Source organism: Astatotilapia calliptera, chromosome 4, assembly GCF_900246225.1.
Source record: "Astatotilapia calliptera chromosome 4, fAstCal1.2, whole genome shotgun sequence".
Classification (NCBI taxonomy): domain Eukaryota; kingdom Metazoa; phylum Chordata; class Actinopteri; order Cichliformes; family Cichlidae; genus Astatotilapia; species Astatotilapia calliptera.
In genome coordinates this window covers 27,561,962-27,574,322 of record NC_039305.1, presented here as the reverse complement: position 1 = coordinate 27,574,322, position 12,361 = coordinate 27,561,962, and the positions used below count along the sequence as shown (strand labels likewise).

The 12,361-nt window shown below is 40.5% G+C and overlaps 1 protein-coding gene across 3 annotated transcripts in view; it reads left to right on the top strand.

The window, feature by feature from the left end:
- LOC113021306 (calcium-binding mitochondrial carrier protein SCaMC-3-like) overlaps positions 1-7,071 on the top strand; it is a 44,271-nt gene extending 37,200 nt beyond the window's left edge. For 2 of the 3 annotated variants that reach the window (XM_026165901.1, XM_026165902.1), the window contains exon 8: positions 1,320-3,282. In XM_026165901.1, the coding sequence (XP_026021686.1) occupies positions 1,320-2,780 (1,461 nt within the window). In that variant the 3' untranslated portion in view covers positions 2,781-3,282. Of the gene's footprint in view, positions 1-1,319; positions 3,283-5,722; positions 5,874-5,999 lie in introns of those variants that run through there. The other variant, XM_026165903.1, reaches the window with a different exon arrangement.
- Positions 7,072-12,361: the final 5,290 nt, after the last annotated feature.

Sequence of the window (12,361 nt, the reverse complement as noted above, 5' to 3'; positions counted from 1 at the left end):
GTTTTTTTTGGATTCCACACAACCCAGGAAAAATAATTCATACATAGTGGGCTTGGATTGACAATATTACGAATGATTATTATTATTATTTTTTTAAAATATTTATTTATTTTTATTTTGTGAGCTTGTTATTAGATGCTGCTCCAGCCAGCCAGAGAATCACTTGCTGTCCTACCCCTCGCCTCCATTTACGAGGTGCCCTTACTCCTTGCAAATGGGCAATAGAAAACCATTCGGTGCCTATGCAATCCCCAAAATTTGCTGGCATGATGTCGGGGCAGCGTGAGTGCAAGCAACTTTTTTTTCCCCCCAATGCTATGATGCAACCCCCACCACAATGCTGCCCTGGGCAGCTGCCCATGTTGCCCATATCTAAAACCACCTCTGGTCCCATGTTTGGTGCTCTGTTGCAAAGTCCAAAGGGTCAGTTCTGTGGGTATTTAAGGAGGCCTTTGAAGATGTTTTTTGTTTTTGAAGCCCTTCAGTCTCAGATTAACATTAATGTTTCCTTTGAGCTTCAGTTTAGTCACAGGAGAGTTTCACACGATCCTCTGGCCCCGTCTTAGGGATAGGCATGAAGCCTCTTTCAGGGTCAATTAAAGGTTGTAGTCCATCCAAATTTGACAGTTTAGGGCATTACATGAATTTGGAGTAATGGTGCTGCAGGGGCACATGTGTGGGCTTACTCAGTTTATTTCCATTTTTAATATACCAAAAATCGTTCAAACTTTTTCTTTAATCTGTTCTCCCAAATTCTTAAACATCTTAACATCAAGCTTAACAGGGCTTCAGCCTATCATGCTCAAAGTCAGGGGAGCTTCGGGGTGTTTCCATCAAACACGGAACTCCCACTTAATGCAATCAAATGGGGGAGACTGCGAGGAGGGTTTGCCATGGTTGATCCTGGCTAATGGAGAGAGCACACATTTAGCCCTTATAAATTATTGTTTGGACATAAGTAGTTAAGAGGAGTCAAACCCTCTTAAAGGTGGTAGTGGTGGCTAGCTCTGTATTTTGTTTGCAGCTGGAGAGGCATGGCATAGGAAATCTGGCTTCTGCTCAGAGTAAAAAGAAAAATGTTTGGTAAAAGACGTTTCACCTCTTATTTAAGAGGCTTCTTTAGTTAAACTGAAGAAATGCTACCGTAAAGTACAACTGTATCAGTGGAAGAATTAGAAAATAGGTGCTTAAAGAAACCATAGACCAGTTCTACCTTCTTTGACTCATTGAAGAAGAACCTCTTGCTACTGTTTCTACTTACTCCTGTGTTAATTTTGGATTTGTATGCGTTTTTTTCTTCTATTCCCTATGCTGGATAGGTGCTGAAAACTCGCCTTACATTAAGGAAGACCGGACAGTACTCAGGTATGGCTGACTGTGCCAGACAGATTCTGAAGACTGAGGGTATCCGAGCATTCTACAGAGGATACCTGCCCAATACAATGGGCATCATTCCATATGCTGGCATTGACTTGGCTGTGTATGAGGTATGTACTCCAGGCTTTTTTTTTAACAACATGGCGGCGCGTGCACACGCAGCGGCTTCTCTCTCTCCCAAACAAACTACTTTTTCGTGTTTTTCGTCCTGTAAGTTGCAGTGTTTTTGTAAGTCTTTGTCGCGTCTATCTGTGTGCAAGCGAGGATATGCCCGAACACTTCTTCTCGACATCGGCAGAAACAAACTTTTTAAGTTAAACTCTGTGGACATCGAGAAGCTGAAAGATCTGGGTCTGCTCCGAAGGCCTACTCAATCACCGACCCCCACTCCTGCACTTCGCCCACAATGGATGCGCCTCAAGCGGTGTGAGAGGAAGCAGAAGAGGGGTAAGCGCGGTGGCATCCGAGCTAGGCTAGCGGCTAGCCCACACAAACCCGCCATCCCCTCTATCGTTCTGGCCAACGTACGCTCGCTAGAAAATAAACTGGACGACATCCGACTGCTACGTTCATCTCAAAGGAACGTAAAGGACTGCTGTGCTTTTGTGTTCACGGAAACATGGCTTAGCGACAGTGTCCCGGACCGCGCCATTCAGCTCGACCAGCTAACATGCTACCGTGCTGACAGAGTCATCGTCGCGGGAGGTAAGACCCGCGGGGGAGGACTTTGTGTTTACATCAATGATGCCTGGTGTCGCGATGCTGCTGCGGTCTGCAAACACTGCTCACCAGTGCTGGAGTTTATGGTTATTAAGTGCCGGCCATTCTATCTACCGAGGGAATATACAGCCATACTACTGTGCGCTGTGTACATCCCTCCCTCCTCCAATGTCAACAACAGGAGTGAGGCACTGAATGAACTGTACCAGCACATCAGTGAGCAACAGACAGCCCATCCTGATGCTTTTCTCATCCTGGCTGGGGATTTCAATCATGCAGACTTAAAGTGCGTGTTTCCAAAAATACAACAACACATAGACTTTCCAACAAGGGGAAATAACACACTGGACTTTGTTTACACCACCCAGAGAGGAGCCTACAAAGCTTTTCCCCTCCCCCACCTCGGCGCCTCAGACCATATCACTGTCATGCTAATGCCTGCTTACAGACCGCTCGTTAAAACCACCAAACCGGTTCGTAAGCGGATACAAGTGTGGCCAGAAGGGTCTTCAGAGGCTTTACAGGACTGCTTTAACACCACAGACTGGGACATGTTTAAGCAGGCTGCCACCTATAACAACACCACTGACCTCCAGGAGTACGCAGAGACTGTTACTGCCTACATCAACAAGTGTATTGAGGATGTAACAGTCACGAAAACCATAACTGTCCGGGCAAATTAAAAACCATGGATGACAGGAGAGGTCTACAGGCTGCTGAAAGCTCGGAATGTTGCCTTCAGAGATGGAGACGAGGCGAGCCTGAGGACAGCTAGGGCCAACCTTTCCCGTGGCATCAGAGAGGCTAAGAGACAGTACTCCAGGAAAATATCTCATCACTTCAAAGACAGCAGAGACTCACGGAGCCTGTGGCGGGGCATTCAGACCATCACAGATTACAAGCCCCCACCACAGACCTGTGATAGCACTATCCCCCTGCTGAACGAGCTGAATACTTTCTTTGCTCGCTTTGAAGTCCAAAACAACACCACTGCACAGAAGACCCCACCCCCTCCTGGTGACCAGGTGATGACTCTGTCCCTGGACAGCGTGAGGAGATCCCTCAGCAGGATCAATGCACGAAAAGCTCCGGGTCCTGACAACATTCCTGGTCGTGTACTGAGAGACTGTGCAGTGGAACTCACTGATGTCTTCACAGACATCTTCAACATATCACTCATCCAGGCTGTCGTTCCCACATGTTTTAAAGCCACCACAATCATTCCGGTTCCAAAAAAGTCATCTCCCTCCTGCTTTAATGACTACCGTCCTGTTGCACTTACTCCCATCCTGATGAAGTGCTTCGAACGACTAGTCATGAAACACATCAAGACTGTCCTGCCCCCCTCCCTGGATCCCTTCCAGTTTGCGTATCGGCCCAACCGCTCAACCGATGATGCCATCTCCACTGCACTCCACTCAGCACTCACACACCTGGACAAAAAAGACTCATATGTTCGAATGCTGTTCATAGATTTCAGTTCAGCATTCAACACTATAATCCCCCAACAGCTCACTCAAAAACTGGTCCAGCTGGGGCTCAACTATGGGCAGAAATCTGTGCCATCAGAAACTGAATTTGAATAAGTTAAATTTGAATTTGAATTGCTCAGATTGAATCTGAATTGTAACTTGAATAAATGCTTTTGAAAACTGAATTTGAATTAGTCTAATTTGAAATTGAATTTATGGTTTGAAAATGATCATCACTAAATTGAAATTGAATTTTATATTTTGAAAATGAATTGATTTGCTTTGAAACTGCATTTTATCCTTTAAAAATTCAGCTCTCGAATACTTTCAGTTTCACTTCTCACCATTCAGTTTCAGTTCTACAATTCAATTTCAGTTCCAAAATTCAGTTTTTTGGAACTTACATCCGGTTCCGGTTCAAGCGCAGATTAATAGAACTACGTTTTACTAGCGGACCGAAAGTGTTACTGACGGGAATCTACAGCGTCTTGAGCTGAATTAAGACTTCAGAAGTCATTCGTCATGTCGAATGACCAGCGGATAAACTCTCAGGTTGGTAATAAATGTATTACATGTATAAGAACAAGCGTCATGTTAACAAATGATAGCCGTACGGTAACTTTTACGCTTATTGTAGCTGCTAGCTAAAAACGCTAATTTAGCGTAGTTTGCCCTGAATTCAGCTTTGACAACAAATATGATCGACTGTTTCTAGTAGAATTCCAAAGTTGTCATCTTGGACCCTCTCAGAGTACCCCCTCTGTATGCTTGCAGAGACCCCTACAGTAGGGAAACATGCAAAACGGTGTCCAAACCTTTGTATTTTAGCTTTATGTCTTACACAGCATCCCAACTCTTTAGCTAACTTAATAACTTTAGCTAAAGTGAATAGTTAGTCTAATTCATTAGTGCAGCATTACTGGATCACCTCTGTTTGAAGTGATATAATATGATATACAACTATCACTGAAACAGCAAACTTTGTAAATAAGCAAACAACACTTCTCATTCTCTAAACGTTTGGCCACAGCACTACTCTGCCTGGTTTACACTCAATGTCATTTACCCTTACCTGAATACTGTATATTGTATATTGTATAGCTTTCTTGTTAATTTGTATTGTATTTATTTAAATTTTTACTTTTTAATTATTTTATTTGCATTTTTTAATCACTCTCTTATATTTAAATGTTCATTGCTATTTCATCTAGGGTTTGAGAGTAACGAAATTTCTATTCTTTGTATGTCCTGTACATGTGGCAGAATTGACAAATAAAGTTGACTTTGACTTTGACTTTGACTACTGCTTTCTGTACACTCTCTGTGTATAAAGAGTTACTTCAGATCAGAAGCATTAGCATGTTTGTTCCTTTCATGGGCCAGCTGAGTCTCGCCATGTGTGGTTATGGCACCGCCTCTGGGCAGATTCCTCATCAGCTCACCGCACCTGTTCGTGATTTGAAGCAATCAGCCAGTGGTATTTAAAGCCAGCATTGTCAACTGTCCTTACCCGGTTCTTCTGCTAACCTCTGTTAGTACAGGCCACCTCAGTTGTCTATGTTTTGCTGTTTCCATGCATTGCTAACCTGTGTTCTCCTTCTGCTCCTAATATTTTCCATTTGATCTCTCATACTCACCACTTGCATTTGGATTCCACACCTGAACACTGTACTCCCACGCACGCATAATGTAGATATAACAGGTGGTCATTTGAGTTATTGTTGTCTTCTGATCTACTCATTCTTGTTTGACTTCTGGCAGACAGATTGTATTTTTGCCCAGAGAAGTAACACTTACTCACTTAACTTCTCTGTAAACCCTAGAGATTTTTGTGCAGAAAACTCCCAGTAGATTCTAAAGAAACCCACCCCATACCATCTTGCACTAACAACCATGCCACATTCAGTACTTAATTCCCCATTCTGCCCCATCCTGAATTTCAACAGGTCATCTTGACCATGTGTTCCTGACATATTTGGCTGATTACATATTTGCATTATTGAGCAGCTAAACAGACTATCTAACAAAGTGGTTGTCAGTGTATGCGTTTCAGTTCATTTCTTTCCCCTTCCTTTTTCTCTTCCTCTTTCTTTTAACTTTTAACTGCTCTCCTCTATTAGTGTCTTAACATTTTTCACTGCTCATGCTTTAAGACCCTGAAGAATGCCTGGCTCCAGAGGTACTGTGTCAACTCAGCAGACCCAGGAGTTTTGGTCCTGCTGGGCTGTGGTACTGTCTCCAGCACCTGTGGCCAGCTAGCGTCATATCCCCTCGCTCTCATCCGGACTCGCATGCAGGCACAGGGTGCGATATGATGTAAATGATAGATTGTAGGCAGTTGTAGGCCTACAAAACATTGGAACAATTTAGCAATAAGTCTGTCCATATATTACTCTCTGTAGCTTACATTGTTCTCATTTTTACTTTCAGCCATTACTGAGGGTAAACCCAAGCTGACCATGGTGGGTCAGTTCAAATACATCATATCTCATGAAGGTGTGCCAGGTCTGTACCGAGGCATCACGCCCAACTTCCTCAAAGTTATTCCTGCTGTCAGCATCTCCTATGTGGTCTACGAGCACATGAAGAAGGTCCTTGGAGTGGTTTACTAGACTGATGCGACAAACACAACTGTGGAGGCAGAAACACATTTGTTAGAAGAAGCAGAAGTGGAGAATTAAGCTTCTCGGGCCTCTGAAGAGAGAAGATGAAGGATCAGTGCACCGATGCCATAAAACATTTGTGGACACCATCAACTTCCAACTTTTTTAAAGTGCAGGTACTAGGTCAGCAGGATAAATTTATTGATCTAGGAGAGGAGAATGAGGCTAATGATGCCCACTCTAACAGTATTATGTTATGCTTGAGGAATCATCAAAAGGTTCTTAGGAATGAAAATTCTTACCCTATTCTTTTCACCCTTATCCAGATGGACTCACTTGCGGCTGCTATTTTTTGTGTTTTCCTTCTCCATCCAGTGTCTCAGCACATTCCAGTAGAACTCCACGTTTACATTGTCATAAATTTATAGTGCACAGTACATGTCACAAAAAAGGACAAGGATTCTCCTGATCTTGTTTCTCACTTTTTTCCATGGCCCTTTTTCCAGAATGTTTGGATAACGTCTCACACAAGCAAGAGTTGAATCTCAGACTTTTTGTCCTGTAAGCAACATTTTGGGTTGGTTTAAAGGTATCAATATGTAGTATATCAATATCTGATAATGATTTAGGAAAGGTCACAAAAAATACTGCAAAATACATGAGATTCCAACAGCGGGTTATCAGATTCCAAAAAGGAGGACTTCTCAGAATTTTGTCGAAACAAACATGAGGTAAACAGCTGGGTTTGCTTGTTCAAGTTATAAAATAATATAGAAGCAGTGTGTGCATGTGAGCTGCAGCATGACTTAGCTGTGCATTGCTGTAAACCTTTGAAACCTTTAACTGTTTTGCTGCTAGCTGTTGCTGGAAACTACATTGAAATAAATGGAGAAGATGGATTTCTTGCATGTAGTGAAAATGTGGATGTGAACACAAAACTTGGTTTGATATGAAGAGTTTATGCTCCATTTTTTTTCAACAGTGTTCCTTCCTGCAAGTTTCCAAAAGGAACAGGATGAGAAAAAAAAATCTTAGCTTAAACAAACCTAGCTGTAATCTTAAAAGGACTATAGGCCATCTCCTGACCTATGACAGACGGGATATGCTTCAAAATAGAAAACCTATGAAATGTCTGAACTTAGGAAATGTACCATTTTAAGAAAATATTAGCTTATTTTAAATTTAATATAAGCAACACATCTCAAAAGATTTGGGTGGGGACAACGAAAGGCTAAAAATGTAAGTGGTACTAAAAAGTAATAGCTTGACAAACTAGCCACAGGTCTGCAACATGACTTTTAAAAAATATAAAATATAAATAATATAAAAAATAAAGCAATGTTGGGAAGAGGTTCACCAGTCTGCAAAAACACTATGACTACAAATTGATGATTTCATGGAAACCTTTTGTTGCAGGACATAAAATGACTTGAAATACAGTATCTTGTCATCTACAGTACATAATAACATCAGAAGAGTCTAGAAATCTCGAGAAATCTCTGTATACAAGGAACAAGACCAAAAATCTATATTGAATGCTTGTGATATTCAGGCCTATAAAAACCAAACAAAAACTGATTCTGTAATGGAAAACTGATAGGGGTTCGGGAGTGCTTTCAGAAATGATTGTCTGTGAAGACCGTCTGTTGTGCAGATTAAAATGTTGTCATATAAAGAAGCCCCCATATATGAGCATCATCTTCTGGACCAAATTCATTTAAAATGGACTAAATAGACTGACAAACCAGAAAACCATTCTGTAGTCAGACAAATCAAAATCTGAAATTCTTTTTGAAAAACATGGAGAATGCATCCTCCAGACCAAAGAGGAGATGGATCATACAGATTGTTATCAGCACACATGTCAAAAGCATGCATGTCTGATAGCATGGAGGTATATTAGCACCTGTGGAATTGATAGGTTCCACATCTGGAAAGGCATCATCAATTGCAAAAGGTATATAAAGGCAGTGTTGGGGAGTAACGGAATACATGTACTGGCGTTACTTAATTAAAATACAAAATATGAGTAACTGTATTCCGTTACAGTTACAGTTTAAAAAGGTGATATTCAGAATACAGTTACTTTGTTGAAATAAATGGATTACACTGCAGTATTTTCCTGTTTCATATGTTCGCCTATGCTCTAACGCCGGTGGAAACCCAAACAAAACAGGCATTAAGAGGCTCTAATGCCTGTGTCTCAATCTTGCGGCCCATGTTACCTCTGCTTGCGGCCCGCATAATGACGTGAAGAAATAGTTTTTCTAATTATTGTTCAAAAAATGATTTAATATGAAGTCAATAGGCAGTGTTACAGGCATATCTCTAAAGAATGTAGCCTCATGGGCAGTGTAGCCCAGTTGTAAGTAAGCTATTAAGACTCGACTGTACACTGTGTTTGTGTTTTCCTCCAAAACAATAAGCAGCCTTTCAACGCCTCTCTCTGTCTCTCACTAGCAAAGTTGACCCAGACAACAAAGTAAAGCTAGTTTTCGGCTACGAACCCGACGTATTAGCCAGAGGTCCCTGTTTTATATACACACAAAATAGTTTTCTATACACGATCGCTGCAAAAGTGCAGCCTTACCTAATGTCCACCCTACTGTTACTCATTTATATTAAGGTGTAAACCTCTAGTTGGTAGTGGTATGGCGAATAACCTTCAGTAAAAGTAATAAATCACACAGCAATAGTACATTCATGTAGTTGTAAAAAGCATGATAATATATTAAGTAATCCAAAGTATTCAGAATACGTTACTCTCACTGAGTAACATAACGGAATACGTTACAAAATACATTTTGGGGCATGTAATCTGTAATCTGTAGTGGAATACATTTTAAAAGTTGCATTTTTATTTCAAAGTTGCATTTTTAAGTCCAGCAACTTCTTCCATCAGTTCCCAGATCTGTCCCAACATTTGAGATGTGTTCTGACATCAAATTTAAAATTAGCTAATATTTTTCTTAATATGGTGTATTTTCTCAGTTATAACATTTAATGTTTTCAATTTCTGTTTTGAATAAATAGGTTTTCTATATGTGAATAAAAATGGGTTCATTAATTTTGAAAATCCTTGCATTCTGATTTATTAACAATTTCCAGCATCCCAACTTTTTTGGAATTAGGGTTTTTTAAGACATATCAGATTAATCAAAAAACAGTATATCTTTACAGTCATGATTCAGAGTCTTGATGTCTGACTGTGATGCATTCTAACCGTAACCTTGGACCTCAGTGATTGGCTGGTATAGTGTTGAATATTACGAGGTTAAGTCCTGCAAGTTGTGTTAGGTGTGCCTTTCTTCCAGGACATCCCCATCTTTACTGTCACAAGTTAGGTTTGTTTCAGGAATCCTCCACCTCAGTCATCTGGCTGTAAGACTTTGCTATTGTTATTGCCCCACAGCCAACAAGCTGGTTAAGAAAACTAATTGTTCCCTCAGTAAGGGCATCTTTGGGTGGTTATTTGGATTTTTTGGCTAGGTTTTGTTAAGTGTATCCAGCCAACGGTTACATTTTTTTCTGTCAGGGTTTTGTGAGTTGAATAAAGTAAAACCACTGTGGTTTATAACCTGATCATATCAAAGAATTACCTGCATACTGCACTAAGAAGCAGGGTTAGTGGCTATTACACACTGAAGTGCTGCTTCCGCTCCTGATTGACCCTGTTTGTCCATTAGCCTGTGGTTAATAGCCAGAAGACGGGCTCACCTGGGTACCTAGGGCTAAGCAGAAGTGAGAAGTGAAATGAGGCTCCTAGTTTATGTATTTATTACTTCTAGACTGGACTACTGCTATTCTTTCTTATCGGGATGATCTAAAAGCTTTAAAATTTATATTGTCTTCTCTTTATTTGCTTCCTGGTAAATTTAGACTCAAATTTTAAATCCTTCTTGTCACATACAGGTCCCTGAGGTATCAGGGCCTGCTGACTGTGCTTCACATGAGGCTGAAAACTAAAGGAGACAGAGCTTTTGCAACAGTGACCCCCAGACTTTGGAACTTTCTCCTTCTGAGCTTGAGATCTGTGGATCTTGTGGTCTCTTTCATAAAAACACCCAAAAAGTCATCTTTTTTCACTTGCTTTTTGTTAACTTTTGTTTTTATCTTCTAGCATTTTAGTGTGAAACAATTAGAGATGCTTATCTTGAAATGTGCTATACAAATAAAACTTTACTTGCTCTCAACCATGTTATGTATTCACCATTAGTTACCACAGTGGTATAGCTAAGAGAGCCACTGTCGTGAAACAGAAAATGCAGATTTTAAGCTTGACGCAGCTCACTGAGATATGAATATCACGTTGTAGTACACATCTGTTTTTGTACTCAACCATATTATTGACTCAAGTGGTAAAACAGGGATAGCTCAGTAGGTAGAGTGGTGGCCCCATGATCGGAAGGTTCGATTCCCCTGAACAGCTACCCTGAGGTACCCCTGGGCAAGGTACCGTCCCTACACACTGCTCCCCGGGCGCCCAGTGGCTGCCCACTGCTTCACTGAGTGAATGGGTTAAATGCAGAGAGGGATTTTCCCCACGGGGACCAATAAAGTACACTTTCTAAAGTACACTTTCTAAAACAAGTTTGTTTCCACTATTAGGGAGAACAGTTTTCTTACATATTTTGCAATGTACTGGGCTTTGTTGGTTATTGAACTACTTAATTCAGATTTCTTTGTATAGCACCAAATCATAACAACAGTTCCCTTAAGACACTTTATATTACATGGTAAAGACCCTACAATAACAGAGAGGAAACCCCAACAATCAAATGACCTAATGACAATGGCCTTAAGAACATCACCTTCACTAAAGCTGTTTCTGTGTTGTGATGAGTTCTTAAACCTGACTGAAATTCTTCAAATAAGCCATTCCTCTACAGATCATCAGTTAACACTTTTACAACTACTCTTTCCAGATTTTTTTAGATAAAAGGAAGGCTGGAGATTGGCCTATAATTAGCTAAGATAGCTGTGTCAAGTGAGTTTTTTAAGTAATGGTTTATTTACTGTTATCTTAAAGGCCTAGCTCACTTTTATGTACATAATCATCATCGTAAGCAGACAGTGGCTCTAATTCTACATAAAAGTTGTCCCAACAAAATCCTGATATAACAAGGCCCACCCATTGACTTAGGGGCCAACTCAGACATGGGTGTTTGCTTACCTTCCTATTTGCATGTCTCCAGTTTTCTAGACTCCAGGACCAGAAATAAGGAGCGCCCTCACTTTGAAATATATCCTTTTACGCTCTTCATTCCCTTAGACAGTTATCTATTTTTATGATTTAACCTTCCTGCCTTCTTGGGACCTTTTTGTGCCACTGCTATGTGTTAAATGGCTGCCATTTCCACTGTGTTCAGTGGAATATAACCAAACTTGCCACAGGATAGTTTTTACCTGTCAATGTTAATATTCCAGTGTGAATTCCTTAAATCAGCCTAAAATGGCTGAGCAGCAGAAATCCCCACACCCATCACCCTGGGGACCATTTTCTGCCCATTGACTTCCATTATAAACGCTATTTTTCAACCCCAAATTATCATCATATGATTTTATTTTTTCTTCTTTTCTTGGATGTCAATGAAGACTCAGGGCCTTGAAGTTTTAATTTTTAAATTGCAAAAAAAATGCAAAAAAAATAATGGCAGGTCAAAATGTATGTTGGTGCCAATCTTTGGTCCATCTAAAGGCCTACTTATAATGACAATCACATATTACTTCAACTGGTTTTTTGTGGAAATATTTAGTTTCGTTTTTTGGTTTTTGGGGCTTATAACACAGGGCGCTCATGTAATAACACTGGGATTTGAAGGGTTAAAACAACGAAAATATAATTAAAACTTTACATGAATATTTCAGGGAGAAGTAGTTTTACAAGGTTGGCTAATTTAAAGTGGAATAAAATATGGATATATGGTCTTTTTATGGCGTGGCTGAGAATGGTCCCTAGGGTGATGGGTGTGAGTTTTTTAAAGGATGGCAGGAGGGCTAAGAGATGGAAGAATAAGCAGTGTTGGTTTTATGTTTAGAGGTAAGTTCCCTTGTTTGATCATTTAGACTTTGCTGAAACAGTACACTCAGCACACTGTGCTCCCCACATTTGGGAAAAGGTAAGTCAGAAATATGAAAAGTAGTCTGGTGCACTGTGCACTGTGCAAAAGCTTGCAGGAGGCGTCATCT